Raw genomic sequence first — 19,279 nt, forward strand, 5'->3', positions numbered from 1 at the left:
CAGTGTTGCAGATTGTGGTAATAATAATTGTTAATTATTAATAATAATACCTTCAGCACACTGGCACATGTCTCCTTTGCACAGTCTGTATATTACTCCATCTCTTTCAGGGTGGTAGTACTTTGTACAGCGTGCATCTGGAAAAGAAAAAAAATGGGTGTTTGTTAAAAAAACCCCAAAAAACATTTGTTATAAATACTTTACATTCCTGATTTTAAAGTCATTATTCAGTTCCTCTGAAGTTTCGTGATTTAAAAAAAAAAAAAGATTTTTTTTAGTGACAAATGATTATGTGGCAAGTTTTTTCTAAATTTGTGGTGATTTTCACTGCATTTCTCTTGTTTATCTGTGAAAATATACACAAATGTACACCTTAATGCTTGATTTCTGTTATTTACATAAAACAGAGAGAAACTAAACTTTATCCCTAAAACTGCTAGACCATATTTGTAAACGAAACCAACCACTTCGAAATAATGCATCTGTGTTGTTTGACTGACACAGAGGTGGATATGATGCATGCTCACAGTACAGTATGTGTGTGAGAGAGAGAGAGGGCTACGCATATGACAACAGGATGCATATATACAATATGTAGAAGTTTAGCAGTTTATTCAACTCATGTAGCCTTGTTTATCAGGCTTTGAATGCGCATTAATGGCTCATGACATGGATCACACACTGGAATTGAAATGCAAATACTAAAATGTTTTTGAATGGAAATCTATGTGTAACCCATTGGTCCTACTACTAGGGGTGGGCGATATGACCTAAAATTAATATCACGGTATTTTTCATCTTTTGAACGGTGACGGTATAATATCACGGTATTACTTTCAATAGCAAAATAATATACATCTCAAGGAAGAACGGACAAAAGAAAGTCTCACTTCTATCACTCTTTAAAGTTTTGGTTTGGGTCATTGTAAATGCTCAGTCTCGTTATGAGCTGATCTTCATTTCTCTGTGTTGGTGGAATAAAGCAGGCGAGTCAGCCGCACCAATTTATGAGCAGACAGAGCCGGATTCTCATGATGACCACCAGCGCAATTCCGCTCTTTGTTATGAGCTGTAGTTTCAGTGTAAACTTAGTAGGTTAGTAAGGTGAGTTTCTTTGGCGATGATGTGTACAGTATTAGACTTTATATTTAGCGGACATTTGCGCTGAACACGCGGTGAATGCAACGCATCGAGATTCGGGCACCTTCTCCTAAAACACTCGATTGATCTCAGCTGGCGGATCAACATTTACCTCATGTTATGATCGCTGTCATCTGCGCCATTATTATTATTATTATAACTTTAGCTGAGGTTTGCAAACCTGTGCACTTTTCACTCTTCAGCCGTTTGCATTTCCTGCAGTAGCAAAAGCTCCTTGTTATCTGACAGCGGGAAGCGTTGAGTGACTGACAGCTAATAACCAATACTTCAGCAGGGTCGAGCGATTCAGCAAGTTTTTAGAGAAAATCAAATCAGATTGCACTACAACCATTATATTCAGACTAGGGGTGTGACGGTAACCGCATTACTGCCATAATGAGATGTCAACCGCAGTGATGTGGTTATTACAGTCATCACCGCCCATTTTAGTTTAGTATTGATTTTTGCTTGTGAATCTTTTAGGATTGTATAGAAAAACAGAATAAACTAAATAAAAGGAATAAAAGGCCTGCCCTGAGTATTTTCCATTTAAATTACAAATTTAGATTACAAAACGAAAACACTGAATCCTTTTTATAACCAGCATAGGCTGTTTTTATTTTAAGCTTATTTTAATAAAGCAGACCTAACTCAAATCAATCGCTCCACAGAAAATAAGCATTTTTAACACACCGCTGTAATTTCTCTATCCCAATCCCTTTATCAACATGTTTAATACAAGTCATTATTTTAAAGATTATGACTTGAGAATATGATTTTACCTCAGCGCTGCACTTTTCTTCTTCTCCCTCGCGCTGAGTTCAGGTGACGGAGTGTTGTGAAGTAGTTAAACTCTCCTCAGTTTAATTTACAGTGTTAATTAATATATTAATTAATATTAATATAGGCTTTGCTAAAAGGCTGGTCAAATGTGGGTCTTTTTTTACAGAAGCTATAAACAGACGCGCATGCTGCGACCGGTGATGAGTCAACAATCGCAAATATTTTGACTTATTTAAAGTAGGCTATAGGCTATAGCATATAATAATTGTGTGTAAAGAAGTTTATTAAAAATGTAGCTAATATATCACAGGGGTTTGTGTTGCAATTACAGTGGAGCATTAATTAAATCCTTTTTTTCCATGGAGCAAAACAAACACACAGTTGTGTAGCGGATGGAGACGCACAAAAATATACAATTCAGATATTTTCGTCGGCAGAAAAATATTCTTTGAACGAATTTAGTTTTGTACAATTTGTATCTTAGTTTTTGTCAGTCAGTTATTTACAAAATAAACAAGAATAACTAATAAACTGAAGTGAAGCGATGTGCCTCAGGGTCCGCTATATGCCACAGCCAAAACACAAACTGGTCTGTTAAATACAATCGTAATATAAATAAAAGTGAAATATTCAGTTTCGAATATGGAATCTTTGTTAACTGTATGATCAAAATTAAAAGAGCAGCCTATTCGAAATATTCGAAACTGAATATTTCACTTTTATTTTATTTATATTACGATTGTATTTAGTTTGTGTTTTGGCCGCGGCATATAGCGGACCCTGAGGCACATCGCTTCACTTCAGTTTATTAGTTATTCTTGTTTATTTTGTAAATAACTGACCGACAAAAACTAAGATACAAATTGTACAAAACAAAATTTGTTCAAAGAATATTTTTCTGCCGACGAAAATATCTGAATTGTATATTTTTGTGCGTCTCCATCTGCTACACAACTGCAGTGTTTGTTTCGCTCCACGGGAAAAAAAGGATTTAATTAATGGTCCACTGTAATTGCTACACAAACCCCTGTGATATATTAGCTACATTTTTTTATAAATGTCTTTACACACAATTACTATATGCTATAGCCTATAGCCTACTTTAAATAAGTCAAAATATTTGCGATTGTTGACTCATCACCGGTCGCAGCATGCGCATCTGTTAATAGCTTCTGTAAAAAAAGACCCACATTTGACCAGCATTTTAGCAAAGCCTATATTAATATACTGATATTCCTGTGCCAGTTTGACACTGTAAATTAAACTGAGGAGAGTTTAACTACTTCACAACACTCCGTCACCTGAACTCAGCGCGAGGGCGAAGGAGAAAAGTGCAGCGCTGAGGTAAAATCATATTCTCAAGTCATAATCTTTAAAATAATGACTTGTATTAAAAATGTTGATAAAGGGACTGGGATATAGAAATTACAGCGGTGCGTTAAAAATGCTTATTTTTATATATCTGCGCGGTTAACCGACATACCGCAGGATTTCTTCCATTACCATCACAGCCCTAATTCAGACACACAAATGCTCCCAAATATATTATGAGGGCGCATAGATTAAATTTCGCGCGCTCATGCGACCAAAATGGTTGCAATTTCGAGCCCTGTAGTATAAGGACATGTATTCAGACCACAACTGAATGTTTGAAGAAAATTGAATGCCTTATTATTTAGAATTAGCTATTATTGATGTAAATGCAGCCATTCAAGGCGCATAATTGATTTATCATGGTATTGACGGTATTAGAAAATCCATGTCGTGGCGCAATGTCACACCGGTGATGACTATGACACCGGTGTACCGCCCACCCCTACCTACTACACCCAACTCGCTCTAAGTTGGAATCAAACAAGCGATTCTTTGTTTGGGAGTCGGTTGCTCTAGCAAGGAGGCTAAAGACCATGGCCTCTAGCGTCTGTCGCTAGAGCACCTTTAGAGGTCAGAGGAGTGAGGTTTACCTACATAGCACCTTGCTAGCCGGCCTCCGTTACACTCACCTACCTAAACCTCACTCCCATCCAGAACGAGCCCCCACGTGTAACCCATCGGTGGGCCCACACGGAATCTGCCCGCACAGAATTCCACAGATTTTTAATTGTGTTTGTTTACTTGAGTAAATGTGTGTAAATTCACATTTATTCAGTTTTTAAATAATTACAGTAATATTATTGACTAATATGAAAATGTTCATCTGATTTATGTACAATGCAGTGTGTACAGTAATATTTTCTGTCTTTTAGTAGAGATTATATGAGAGACTTGCTTTGTTTACCAAATAAAGTGAATCTAATTGGATTTGCATTTGAAACATTAAATCATATGTTCATATATTTTATAAAATTTTATAAATAATATATAATAAATTTTTTATTTCACATATTAAGGTTTTAGTTATGATACTCCCAAAATAATTCAGCAGAAATCCGCAGGTTTTTACCAAAACTCTCTGCAGAAATTGCAAAAAAACACGCAGATTCCATCTGGCCATACCCATCGGTCTTACTGCACCCAAACTGCTCTGAGTTGGGATCGAACCAGCGATTCTTTGTATAGGAGTCAGTTGCTCTAACAAGGAGGCCGCATCTAACATCTGCCGCTAGAGCACCTTTAGAGGTTTACCTGCATAGCACTTCGCTAGCTGGCCTCTGTTACACATGCATATGGCGTTCAATGGTATGACAGTGTCCCGGCTGTCCAAAATATGCGGGAAATGTGTGGCAATTAAAAAAAAGAAGTGAATGTTTTGTAGTAAGGTGAACTAGGAATGCTCTTCAGTATGCCTTTCTGTCAACAATGAAATATTGATGCAGTGTGACCTCTTTTCTTTAAAATTCAGTCATAATATTAAAGGAGAAAGTAGGGATGTCCCGATACAACTTACGTTTTAACTTCCGATACCGATATTGCAGCCTTCAGTACGAACCGATACGTCGCCATTCAGTGCGTTGCTTAGCAGCGTATACAAAACAACGTAAAGATTGCTTGACGTGTGCCGTGTTTATCGCGTCAGCATGTGCTACCATCACATTAGATTTCTGTTGTAATACACCCAAACTTAGTGTGAAGAGCTTTTAAAATCTTAAAGGGACTTTGCTAGCAAGCAGTGTTGTGATCACTTGGGCTTTGCCTGCTGGATGCTCTGGACGCTGCTGGATAAAATAGCTATAACGGAGTTTTAGAGTGCATCGGACTGCTTATATCGGAGATTATAAGCAGTCCGGTATATATTTTTGGACTGATATCGAACCTATTTCCGATATCAATATCGGATCGGGACATCCTTAGAGAAAAGTACCCAAATCAATTATTCTAGAAGACATTAACTTGGCAACTTTGTAAATCACTGAATGGATTGACATATTTCAAATGACTAAACACGCTAAATGAGCATGTGAATTTGACAGTTCGAGTTTAGTTCCATGAATTTGTGTGTGTTATGTAAAATGCGCAGCAGCTTACTGGGTGAGTAATACTCATATATGGTGACTGCAGCAGGTTGAAGCAAACCCACATTAAAAGTCTTGTGCATTCTGAAGGCAATTCTTTCCGATTGATCATTAGAAACCTAATGAAGAAGAAATCAAAGTGAATTCATGATTATATATACTGTAGACTGGAAATTAGCAATAAGAATGTGTAATAAAAATACGCAGCAGATAAAAAGCTGACAGAAACAAAGATTGTTTTATTACTTGCATTATTTGCACATCAGACACGAGTACTTATTCAAGCAGGAAAATGGCACTCTGTTTAATTGAACCAGTTTTGTCAGCATATTCTCAAGAAAGATCTATATTATTTAGATTTATGTTTACAATTCACACATTTAACGGATTTGCCGCTATATATTTTCAAACAGGGAATGGTTATTATTATTTTTTCCATAAATGGCATCACATGAAGCTTTGATTGGCAAATAAACATTTATTACATTTTATTGAAAATATCGAGTTAAATAGATCTCATCTTGAATTTGATTGAGATCAGCCCTAGAATCAAAAATAAGACCGAAGCTGTTTGATTGATTGGTCTGCGCAGTACGCTGAAATACCTTGTTTAAGTAAAAGATGAGGGATCCTCGATCTGACAGCGCTTTGTCCAACTCGTATGTCTGAATGTATTTCTCCTTCTCTTTCAACAACTGTAGACATCAAAATGAGAATGTATAAAAATCAATATGTGATGTCATCAAAACACTTGAAATCCTGTCTGTAAATAAACAAATGAAACGCTCTACTGGAATAATACTAATGATGCAATAATTACATACTGATGCATCATCACAATACCTGTTTAAGATCTTTGATTTCCACAGTAAATCCTGTGGGAATGCCAATGTCCAGAATAGTCATGGTGGCATCGCTTTTCTGGTTTTTTGTAGCTGGTAAAAAAATGAATAGATTTCACAGGCCTTCATTTTTACTCTCTATAAATTTGAAGTTGCTTTCACACTAGAGCTTTTGGTGCAAACCAAAGGCAATCTTATTTCTGACAATTCAAAACTATTATGCTGGAGAATAATATAGAGCTGCTTGTCTGTGGCATAATACAGCCTAATGGTTATCTATTCATCAGCTTGTTCAGTTGGTAATCAGCTGCCACTAATACAATTCAAACATGCAACATCAACTCTGGCCGAACAAACCAAGTGTGAAAGCACATGCTAATAAACCACTAATAAAGTGCTTTCTTGAAATACAAATATCTGATATTCGTTTACATACAAGAAATCCAGTGTAAGCTTGAATGTTTCTATGGCTCCTTGTGTTGCTAAAAGAAGAGAACAATAATTATACCAGTGAAGGAAGATTCAGAGCATACAGATGCATGTTAGGGGTTACTAACTTTCAGGCTCTTTCTCTATTTTAACACTCAGATCAAACAGTGTGCAGTCGGACTTCTTCTCAACAGGTCTGACGTAGTACAGCATCCTAACCTGTAAACAGCAGCAGGTTTCAGATGATTTTATATTGATTGCATAAATGCTCATGAACACTCACCGAGAGAGTGGCCTTTCCGGTTCCTTTCGTAGTCACTTGAATGTCCTTGTTTATCTCCACCTGTTGAATGGAAGCAGACATGATATAGTCATCGAAAAATCTAATTCATGCTGTAACAGAGATACCTGAGGATTTGAATCAAAACCTTTAAGAATAGCCAATGAACAACCATGACCAACTACGACGACAAGCAAGTAGAGTCACTCCAGTCCTCACCTTTTTTGACTGTGGAACATGCATATATTTCTCTTGATATTATATTTCAAAGGACGTCTTCCTGCTACGGCCAGTTCAACTTCTAAATTGAAGTCTTGCTCTTTCACCCTGCGTACGGTACTCTGCCACAGCCTGGAACACCAGGAGGATTGCCTTCGAAGAGAAACAGATTTACTCGCACATACACGATGTGCAACACAAAAGGTGAAGTCTGGTTGTAAGCAAACATTTTATATTTGACAACGGTGCTAAATGCATAGATGCAAACAATAGACACTTTTTCACATGGCGTCTCGCGGTTTCCGGTTGCACTCCACGAAGTGTATTGTTACTTCCGTCTACATAGAAATCCCCATAGAGGACTCACCCAGTCAGCTGGATATTTACTACAGAAATGGTTAGACTGTGTGTCCACGGCTGTTTCTGTTGTCTGCTTTTAAGGTGAGACATCTGACATCTAAAAAAATGTACGGATCATCCAGATTTCTGCTTGAACCAAGAAAATGAGACTTTAAACAGAGTCTGTTGCTTTGTGTTGCTGTGTTTACTGCAGATGAAGTTGGTATGGACTTGTCAGTATTCGTCAAATAAAGATTTCAGATGTTTAAATGGGTGCTGCACATTTTTTTTTTTAATGTCAGAATTATTATTTTGTGTGTGTGTGTGTGCGTGTGTGCGTGTGTGTCCTGAAGAATAAAAAATAAATACTGTGGTTGTATACAGTGGACAGCTGATTCACGAACACATTCTTATTATCCATATTCTACTGCTCAGTTCTCTGCCATTTATTCTATATTGGTATTTTATTATGAACATTAAACATTTCTGCCTATTTAATATTCAAATTAAATGAAATAGAATAACAATTTTGTATTTGACTCTTAATAATCAAACAAAATCATCATAAAAAAATGTACAATTGCAAAAAATAAGACAACATTTTAATTCAGTATGATTAGATTATGAATTTATTTGTAGCATTGTTAATTAAAAAGGTCAGTACTAATATCTAATTAAATCCACCCAAAAGGTGGCAGTAGGACATAATTTATTCATTCAAATGGAGAAACGGAACAAAACATTAATAGATCAGTAAATATTAAATGATGAAACTGGTTGCATTTAAAGACATACATACCAGGTAATATAAGAAGAATTAGTAAAGAATTATACCCATGCTGGAACATTACATATAACAGAAAATATCAATTATATTCAGAACAGCATTAAGTACAAATAAATCCATTATTGAGGAAATAAACTTATTAATAGAGAAAATGTTGCTTTTCTTGATAAAGAATAGCTTATTCCTATTCTTAATGACTTAAAGAATCATGTTTCAAACTCAGAAAGCAGCTCAGTATTGAAAGAGGAACATTTGGGCACACCCAATACCAATAATAGTCTTAAATCTGATCGTGCAATGTTAATATTTTTATTTGTAAATTTAAGGCAGGGATGTTAAACTCAATTTTTAAAGGGCCGCAGCTCTGCACAGTTTAGTTCCAACCCTAATTAAACACACCTGATCAAACTAATTAAGCCCTTCAGGCTTGTTTGAAACCTACCAGTAAAGCTACAGTCACACTGGGCTTTGTGCGTGCGAAATTCTGTCTTGCGGCGCTGCGAAAAGGGGCGGGATTAAATAAGATTATTAGACATTTAAAAAAGTGAGCGATTGCTCCATGTTTTAAATTTCTGTCCAGAGAGGTCCTGTTTTAATCCTCGATTGGTCTCACGCAGCCAAGTGATGCGATTTCGCAGGTCAGAGTTCACCAAGCTTGAACTTTGCACCGCAGCAACATGCGAAACTTGATGCATGACCTCTCGTTTCCGGTCTGACGCATTCGCGTGCGTATGAATGGAAGTCTATGGGAGGAAAAGCCCTGTGTGACCGCAGCTTTAGTGTGTTGGAGCAGGGTTGGAACTAAACTGTGCAGGGCTGCGGCCCTCCAGGAGTTCAGTTTGACTTCCCTGATTTAAGGCATTTGGAGGGCAATCAAAAAGTTCCTAGGGTGGACTTAAACACCCCAAAGACCCCTAGAAATACCACATAAGCTTCGCATGCAATCACATCATATACAAGTAGTTCTTAATTTGTATTTCCTCTATAACTTAACCCATTGTTTAAGTTTGGTTTTGATGTACCTGTGTGGTGCCGGATCCTCCATAAGAGTAATATTGTCCTGGCCAGCCACCGCACTGCCCTCCTGTTTTATTGAAATCTCTGGCCTTCACAAGTGCCAGCACAGCATAGGCCGTCGCCTCAAGTGAATGATGCAGCTGTCCGGGGACATTCCAGAACCTAATAGCTGGTTCAAATAAAAAAATTCAACAGAAACTTTGCATGGAAATGAGGCTGGAGCATGATGGGGAATCGCACATACTGTACAGTATGATGAAGATTTAGACCCAATCCAAATTCTACCCCTTAGCCCTTCCCCTTACTAATTTTCCCAATTTTCTTTAGCTAGGGCTAAGGGGAAGGTTTAGATACCCCTTCAAACTGAGATTTTTCAGGACCACACTCGAAACCAAGGGGTGAGAAAATTTCTCAGAACACACCAGCCATGTTGACACCAATAGCCTAGTGCAGGTGTTACCCAACCCTGTCCTGGAGGCACACCAACAGTACATATTTTGTATGTCTCCCTTATCTGACCCATTCATGTCAGGTTTTGGGGTCTTTTCTAATGTTCTGATGAGTTGATTCAGGTGTGTTTGATTAGGGAGAGGTTGAAAATGTGTAATGTTGGTGTGCCTTCAGGAACAGGGTTAAGAAACACTGGCCTAGTGGTTAAGTGCGCTGACATAAAGCACCAAGATGCTAACAGCTACCCGAGTTCGATTCCCGGCTCAAGGTCATATGCCGATCCTTTCCCTCTCTATGCTCCCAATGCTTTCCTGTCTGTCCTTCACTGTCCTATCACATTAAGGTGAAAACCCCTAAAAAAAAAAAAAAAAATACACCATCCACAATGGCAGGATAGCTGGTCACTAAAGTTACATAATCGGTTTTCTGCTGTTCTTGCACTAGCTGTTAAACTTTTGGTTAGGCAACGATTGGGACAGAGTAATAATTATTGATATACCTATTATTAAATTGTAGTATTTTCAGAGCAATTTAAACTCCCCCCTTCAATATGTTCAATAAGAAACAAGAGAAGCAGCTTTGACTGCATATACTCGGGGAAGACTGTCTGAGTGCATCAGTTACATCAGGTTTCCACTTTTTTGTTGTCCTTGAATGTTAAAGCTGCTCTCTTATAAATTTTCAGTCACTGACCCTCTACCAATTGAGTTTGAGACCCCCTGGGCTATACCGAACTGCAGTGTCTATGTATATGACAAGGTTGATATTCTATATCAGGGGTGCTCAACCCTGTTCCTGGAGATCTACCTTCCTGCAGAGTTCAGCTCCCACCCCTGATCAAGCCCACCAGAACCAATTAATTAGAACCTGAACAGGCAGGTATGTTTGATATGGGTTGCAACTGAAATCTGCAGGGAGGTAGATCTCCAGAAACAGGGTTGGTCACCCCTGGTCTATATCGTCTATATTATAGTTTTTATCCATCTATAATGGATTGGAAATGCTTTTATACTTGGCATCCTAAACCTTCCACATATTATTTATTTATGTATATTTATTTTTTACAATGTAAAGTTCCAAATTCCACCTATAAGAGCACAGGCATAGCTTACTTTACAATAAGCCACATAGCTTACCTTGTCATTGCTGGGTTTGACAGGGATTTTCTGATAAACCTACATCAAACTCCAGCAACAGTGAATAAACATACTAATCTTACACACAGATTTGTTTCTCTCTCTGGTGCATGCAGCGTGAATGACTTGCTCATCAATCACTGCAGTAACGTCATCTTATTTTTTACTCAGTTGACAGATATCATTTCAAATGTAGGGTCGTACAATACTTAAGGCAAAATATACTTAAAGGGCACATAGTTTACCTCTTTTTTAAGATTTAATATTAATATTATGGTTCTTCTGAGTGTGCAGTTTAGGTTCAGTTTAAAACACAATTCAGATTTTTTATTATAATGTGTTAAAAAGTGTCCTGTTGGGGGCGTGTCCACAGCTCGCTGATTTAGGAGTGTGTTACTTCACATGTAAATTAGTTTCGGCTTCCCGCCAACGTAACAAGGGGGCGGGGCCATGAGCTCACCCGCTCTGCGTTTGCAAAAGTCTGACAGGCAGTTGGAGAAGGAGAGAGAAGATCGTACATGTACGACTCGGACACAGACCAAGCAGAGAGTACAAAATCATTTGTGTCTTTGTACAGTTTTACAGCCAACTGTGTGCTAGTTTCAAGTGCCGAGCTTGAACACCGAGACTAATACCACGGACACTGAAATAACTTTGACTGAGGCACCCAGATGCGCCGCTCGAAGCTGCGACACGGCACACCAGACACTCTCTGTGGCGCGGCAGAAACATGAAGTGTCCCGAATCGTCGCGCCACGCATTTTTGAATTCTAAACATAGGTTTCTGCAGCGGTCCGCAGCGCCCAGCCGTCGACTTGAGTGTACCCTGATAGAAACCGATGTTAGAATTCTAAAACGCATGCTAGTTAAGATCACAGGGAGCTTCTGGGATCGCGAGAAATGCAAACGGCTGAAGTATAAGGTAGACTCAATGAGAAGTACACATGTTTGCAAACCTACCTAAAGATACAACCAATAATTCCGATTAGAGCGATAATGTGGAGAATATTGATCTTGTGTTGAGCCCAATGAGCCTTGCATCTAAAAATAGAGCTAGCGTGTTCCTTTAGTGATATCGCTTCGACTCGCGCTGAAAATGGCGGACGTGAATCAACAAACTGAGGATATGATGACGCGCATGTCAATCAATATTGGTGGGCGGGGGGACCGCTCTCCTACGTCAGGTTGCGGTCGATTTGAAAACAGCTCCAATTGGTCCACCGTTTTTTATCTTGTTAAATTGAAAAAAAAGCACTGGGTGTGTTTATATCACCCCAATATGACGGTCTATACACCATACATGCACATATGTCTGTCCAAACAGCTTGAAAAGTAGATTTTTTACCATAGATGCCCTTTAAGTAAAAGTAAAATTACAGCTTTTAAACACTACTCTAAAATGTACACACACACACACACACACACACACACACACACACACAAAACTACTCAATTACAATAACACGAGTATTTGTAAGTCGGTTCTTTCCATACATTTTGTTGAATTGTTACTGACCTTCTCCTAAGGTGGAGTGTTTCATCAAGATTTCTGTATTGAGTTTGTCAGCATTGGCCATGGCATAGGATGTCAATGCAACAGCATAAGGATTGCTCAGTCTTGTAATTCGACCTTCTAAAAAAGCAACAGCCTTCCTGATGCTTTCATGCAGAACCTGTAAAAGTGCGCGCGACAAGTTTAATCTAAGATCTTCCCACTACACACTAAAACAGTCACAATAATTGACGGACTTTTGAAGGTGCAGCTACTGTATGTGCTACAGGCATGCTAAAGCTTCTGTAAATTTGTGGATTTTTTTAAATACTATCTCAAAAACAACAACAAATGGTGGAACTTCTTAGAACTTCTTGCAGAAATAGAAATAAATATAAGCATATAGTGTAAAATAAAACATTGGGATGTATTATGATTTTAGGGATATAACCTCGGAAAATGTAATGTAGGCCCCGTTTACACCGTCAGGTCTTGATGCCCAATTCTGATTTGTTGCCTATATCTGATTTTTTTTGCCTGTGCGTTTACACGTTCTTTTAATAGTGACCCATATCAGATTCATCTGTTTACACTTGTCATACAATTTACAATGTCGTGCATGCATAAAGGCGGGTTCTAGCATCTGCTCCACACTATTCACGATGGAAGAAATTGTCTTGCTTTTAGCTCTTGAAATATGCGAAGTTCACCCAACTTTAAAATGATTTTGAGGCGGAGGAGGAGGGAAAAGGCCGTCTTCGCAGCTTGTGCCTATGGTTTAAATATGGTGTCCTCCACCATTCAGAGAAATTTGTGGGTACGAGAGATACCTCAGGTCTGGTGGGAACAAATTGTGGCGACTGACCACTTTCCTCCTCAATGTTTCCTCTGTTGTTGTTTACCGCATCAGCGTCTCCACATACACTCTTCCGTCTACGTCATTAAACCGCGGACACCACATTGTCGCAAGTTTAACGGAATGCCTCAATAAGTCCGATCTGCCTGTTTACATGATAGTCGCGTTGTCACATATCAGATTCATATCGGCTTTATTTCCACATATGAAGGCCCTGAAACCAATCTCTGAATATCCGAAAGCATGCGTTGTTTTTTTTTTCTGTGTTTGGGTTTGAAATTAGAACTGAAGGATAAATTGACATAATCACATGGGCATTTTAGCGAAGAGCTGTGATTGTGAGGAAAGTATGGAGATCAGCAGTAAATCTCCTCCAGAAGGCCAGAGGGCGCTCTCTCGCACTCGTTACACAGAACAACCAAATACACCCAATGATATAATAATAATAATACAATGATAATAATTTGATAAATATTAATAAACACATGCACGACAACATGGTTTGTGAGTTCTTCTTGTAATTTTCCTGACGATGAAGTATGTAATGGTGCAACGCCTTTGTCACTGCTTATTAGTTACTGCAATTTGAAATGATTTAAATATATTATGACAGACGATATTCAAAATGTTACATCTTTAAAAATGTGAAGTGGCTGGCAAATTATTCTGAAGGCGAAGGATTCTGCTGTTTGGTGCTCCAAAGCTGCATTTGGTGGAAGAAGTGTACTTACACCAACTGTTGCAGCACAGATCTCTCTGCCCTCCTGCAGGCAATTGTGACAAAGGCCGTCAGAGAGACTTCATCTTTGTCCGGTAAACCTCCCTGGAATAAACAATTGTTAATTAATAATTGATCAAAATTGCTGATATTCATGCAATAGTGACTAATGCAATATCTCCAAAAATTTGTGTGAACATGGAACCAAATCATTTGCGTGTAATCCGACAAGTAGCCAAATATGAATAAAAAAGACACAGAACAACGTCAATCGAAATTAATCGATCAAATCTGATTAAAGTCTTTTTGGGTCATAATAGGGTTGGTTTAAACCTTTTCAAATCCAATGGAGAGGATACATACTCGATTGCTTGAAATTGAATGAAGAAGATGAACATTTCAGGAAAAAAATTAGCATTTCTAAATAGCTCTCTAATTAAGATCTCCCTGCCTCCTGTGCCTCAATCTCCGCCTCGGCTGCGTCGGATAAACAGCACAGTGACAGACATGACGGAAGCAGATCTCGCATAATGTTTGTGTGAAATACTGCAGTAAGAACTTTCCCAATGATTATTATTTGATGTATTTGTTTGTGGAAGTTATTCAGCATTTCTGCAACGTTGAGTCACACACAATGTCGTTCACGCACACAACAGACACACACATTGTGGGCTTTTAACTTTGCACTGTTTTTGCATGGCAAATGTGACAGGAGACACATTTATGTCCACTGCTGTATGGTAGGGCTGGATGGTATATCATGTTCTGGTGATATATCGATGTGATTCCCCAACGCGATGCGGGATTATACAATATCTGTCATATCGTTATGGTTTGACGCAACGCGTGCGCATTCTGCGCAAAACAGACCACTCCAAGGTAGCATGCAAGCTCGTCTTGCACAACAAGTCATACAAAAGATTGTTCAAAATAAACGAATCGGTCAAGAACGACCCAGCACTGATGCCACATGGAGAAACATGCATTGCTGGTGTTGTATCGAAATCTGATTCCCCAGACAAATCTGACTCCCCCCTTGCATACATCGCATGTCACACAGCGCCGGCGGCTGTCACAGCGATTAGCAAGAACCTTTTATCGATCATTTCTTCCGCAATTGACAGCAATAACGAATGTTGAAGCCTTATCAAATTGCAAGCAGCACCTGAACGTGTTTAAAAGAATTAAACCGCCAAATGGAGATTTATACGCATTTCGAAAGTGAAACCACCTCAAATTCACTGATTATATTTCGGTATTTATTCACATGACGTTCTCTTCTTTACATTTACATTATCACACATTTAGCTCTGCATTCTGCCTCTGATTATTGCATATTGACTTAAATTCCGATTATATTCTAATCATTGTATTTATTTATTTATTATATTATTATGTTATTATATTTATGGAAACCAGAGTAAAAAATTCATTCTTTCTCATTATTATATCTTCTTTTGTAAGTAGAGATAGGCACAAATACAGTCAGTTGCATCCACTTACCACCATCTCTCCACGAATTACAGCGGTGTCCTCTTTAAAAGAGCCATCTGCCAGTTGTTTGTTATAAACCAGCCACTTGAGGGCGCTGCAGAGCACTCGTTCATCTACACTAATAAGGTATTGGCCATGGTGAAGATTTTGGCCACATATGCGGTCAGCCTTTAACAGATAACCACAGAAAAAATAATCAGACCAAATTGAAAATGCAGTTCTAACAGAATGCATGGGGTTATTGCAGAAGGAATTTTCATTTTCAGTAACCTGTTCAAGCGCTTCCGGTGACCTGTGTGCAGTTACAAAATCGGCATGTTGAAGGTGCGTTTTATTAAAAGTCAACAATCTTCGCTGGCTGATTGATATATCATTTCTTCACTTCTTATTGTTGTTATTTGCATTTTATGTATAGCATTGTGTCAGCCCAAGCTGTTTGAAAGTGCTCTAAAAATTTTAGAAACTAAACTATACCATACTTATTTAGCATTAGTAAGAGTACAGTACATAGACTGTGTGACCGATGACAGCACGGTTATCTTAATGTACCTTCAATTCAAGGCACAGAGCAGTCCGTATTCGTGTTGCACTCTACCAGGCTCACATGGAACACAATTAAAGGCCGGCTCACGCTGTGGGATATTTTATAATCCTGAACGATTGTAGCATGTCAGACTGCACGAAAATGGCACTCATGTCACACTGTAATACCTCAGCTGTCATAAAGTCAGACTGAATGACAATGAAGATGCGCCAAGCACGAAAGAAAATGCCCCGAGAGTTTGACGTCATCCATGCGTGATCCATACCTGTCAACATTAGATGTGAAATAAGGGATAACAACCCCCACCACCCTAAAAAACAACAATAAATATGTTCATCCAGAGCCGTTTCATTGTAAATAAACTGCTGAAACGGTCAGTAATACGTTTTTATTATTATTTACAAAAGATATAATATTAGTATACGTTAGGAAAAGCTGCAAATGAATTAGCAAACAGTTCAGCTCATTAAATGATTAGCTATTATAAAGAAATTGAATCAAGTTATCAAATCTCATTCATCTATTCTTCACTGTATAAATTTGAACATTCTGTATACATTAACAGAGGTGTCACTTTAAAATGGACAGATCTATAATGAAAGCATTTAATTGCTTTCCTAACTGTTTAAGCTCATTTAAGACCAAATGGGTTGTGTTTAAAAGAAAACCCAACAAGATCGACATGTCAGATGTTGTTGTTATTAATATTCATCATTTTCTTTAAGCTTAGTCCCTTTATTAATCTGGGGTCACCACAGCGGAATGAACCGCCAGTTATTATTATCATTATCATTATGATGATGATGTGTAATTGTCTGTTCAAACACGCACCCAAAACCCAGTGTCCACTTGAGCTCCGCATTCAATCGCGTCCGTACAGAATCCGCTTGGGAAACAGTGATAGTGATTTATTTATCACTATGGAGCACATCAGACAGTCATTACATGAACTGATTGTTTTGAGGATTGCATAGGGGCAATGGCCCCTGTAATGAAAGAAAATGAATCACGCCGTTTTGTTTTCATGTCTAAATGAAATTAAAGCACAGAACAGATTCAAATTTAAGAGCAAGGGGCGGCCCCTGGTGGTTCGGCGGTATGGGTTGCATATAGGGAGGATCGGCTCTTCACAGAAAGATAAAAAATACGGGAAATACCTTTACAGGATGACAGCAGGATAAAACTGTAAAATACAGGAGAATCCCGGGAAAAACGGGAGGGTTGACAGGTATGCGTGACACTTTCACTATCCTGCGTTCTAAAATGATTCCTCACAGCAAACGTAAACAATTTGTAGCGGCAATTTTGCACACGGCGTGTCTCATAATAAAAACCAGAAAAGACAAAAACAGTTTGACATTTCCCGACGGTTATTTGAATTGTCGCATGGATTACGTCATCAGAATTCAGAGCTCCTATTGTTCTGGATTGACGCTCATCGCACTGCAGGAAAGTGTCTGAAATCTTCTGACACTGCCAGAACTTCATCGGAGGAAAAATCTGATCGCAACGGGCTGTCAATGAACATGCCGACACCCACGATCAAAGATCACCGATTTAGTCTAGGATTTCAGAAATCTTTAGGATTTCCCAAATTGTCTCAGATGACAAAATCCTTGCTGAAATCTCACAGTGTGAGCAGGCCTTGATACGTTATTTTGCAAATAAGCAATATATTTTTAGTGAAAAAATGAAATCAAAATATTCTACCATGCACTGCTCGGTCTGTCCTATCAAGGCAGCGTAGGATCCATCTGGTTTACGATAGGCCTGCTGTTGGTCATAACCTTAATACAAAAAGGATTTAAAAAGATGTCTATGTTTTTTTTTAATGTCAGTGGCCAGATTCTGTACATCTCTTGTACCCTACTGACCTGTCTTGATATGGTAAATGGCTTCATCACGACGCTTCATGCCTATAGCATCCCACTGATTGGTGCTGTCCAGGTAATGAGTGGCGATGACTGGTAAAGTCATGAAGATCATGTTCTGCTCTCCATTGCCCTGAGGCTGGACAATAAGTTGACCCATGAAGCTTCCACTGATGCCTGCTCCACAGTCTGGGCGATCTCTTCACCTGGAGCAACCAAAGTAGCAATGCAGCTTGAGATTTTTTAAATGTATGTATTTGTTATGCAGAGGTGTTTGTATGTAACACTCTCAGCACAATGACTATGTTTACATGGATACTTGTGGGTGATCCTCGGTTCCAGCTCGCATTTCAGCCTGCCGTCAGATATTTCATACTGGATGAAAGATCATATCTTCAGCTTAACCTCGCGAAAACGGAAATGCTTGAAGTTTCTGCCAACCCGACTCTACACCATAACTTTTCAATCCAGATGGATGGGGCAACCATTACTGCATCCAAAATGGTAAAAAGCCTTGGAGTAACGATTGATGACCAACTAACTTCTCTGACCACATTTCTAGAACTGCTCGATCTTGCAGATTCGCACTCTATAACATCAAAAAAGGTCCGACCCTTCCTATCTGAACATGCAGCTCAACTCATTGTTCAAGCTCTTGTTCTCTCCAAACTGGACTAGTGCAACTCTCTGCTAGCCGGAGCTTCCAGCTAATTCTATCAAACCTCTTCGCTGCTTCAGACGCAGCAGCACGAGTGTCTTTGATGAACCCAAAAGAGCACATGTCAATCTTAGACCGCTACTCACCCGTTTGCACTGGCTGCCAGTTGCTGCTCGCATCAAATTCAAACTCTGATGTTTTGCTTACAAAGCGCCCCTCTGGCTTTGCTCCTTCGTATCTGCTCTCACTTCTGCAGATAGATGTCCCCTTCAGAAACTTGCGTTCTGTGAATGAACGTCGCCTCGTGTTCCATCCCTAAGAGGGAAGAAAATCACTTTCCCGACTCTCGCATTCAATCTGCCCAGTTGTGGAATGAAACTTCCCTAACTACATCAGAACAGCAGAGTCACTTGCTGTCTTCAAGAAACGACTAAAAACTCAACTATTTAGTCTCCACTTTCCTTCCTAATCTGTAACTGCCTCTCTGGCTATACCACTAACTGTACTCTCTCTCTCTCTCTCAAAAAAAAAACACACATTACTAATGTTTGCTTCTTAGACTTTACACACCTGAAACTTGTCTATAGCACTTGTTCACTGCTGCTCTTATAGTTGTGTAAATTGCTTCCTTGTCCTCATTTGTAAGTCGCTTTGGATAAAAGCGTCTGCTAAATGTAAATGTAACAGATCACAAATCTCATGGTTTGGATCACATTATGGTTTCTTAGTCACGGATCGGACCATTTTCAGATCAGGCAAAAAGTGGAGGAGA

At 38.8% G+C, this 19,279-nt stretch overlaps 1 protein-coding gene and 1 pseudogene across 1 annotated transcript; both read right to left on the reverse strand.

The window, feature by feature from the left end:
- The window catches only part of LOC130222435 (complement C3-like), a 26,730-nt pseudogene extending 11,281 nt beyond the window's left edge, over nt 1-15,449 (reverse strand).
- A 536-nt stretch (nt 15,450-15,985) lies between these two features.
- Nucleotides 15,986-18,019, reverse strand: LOC130222537 (complement C3-like). The gene is made up of 3 exons (XM_056455123.1): nt 17,853-18,019; nt 17,689-17,765; nt 15,986-16,066 (listed from the first exon to the last, which is right to left on the reverse strand). Exons 1-3 carry the CDS (start codon nt 18,007-18,009, stop codon nt 15,986-15,988), a joined length of 315 nt encoding a protein of 104 aa, XP_056311098.1. The 5' UTR covers nt 18,010-18,019.
- Between the last annotated feature and the right edge of the window lie 1,260 nt (nt 18,020-19,279).

This window comes from Danio aesculapii, chromosome 1, assembly GCF_903798145.1.
Source record: "Danio aesculapii chromosome 1, fDanAes4.1, whole genome shotgun sequence".
NCBI classification, from domain to species: Eukaryota; Metazoa; Chordata; class Actinopteri; order Cypriniformes; family Danionidae; genus Danio; species Danio aesculapii.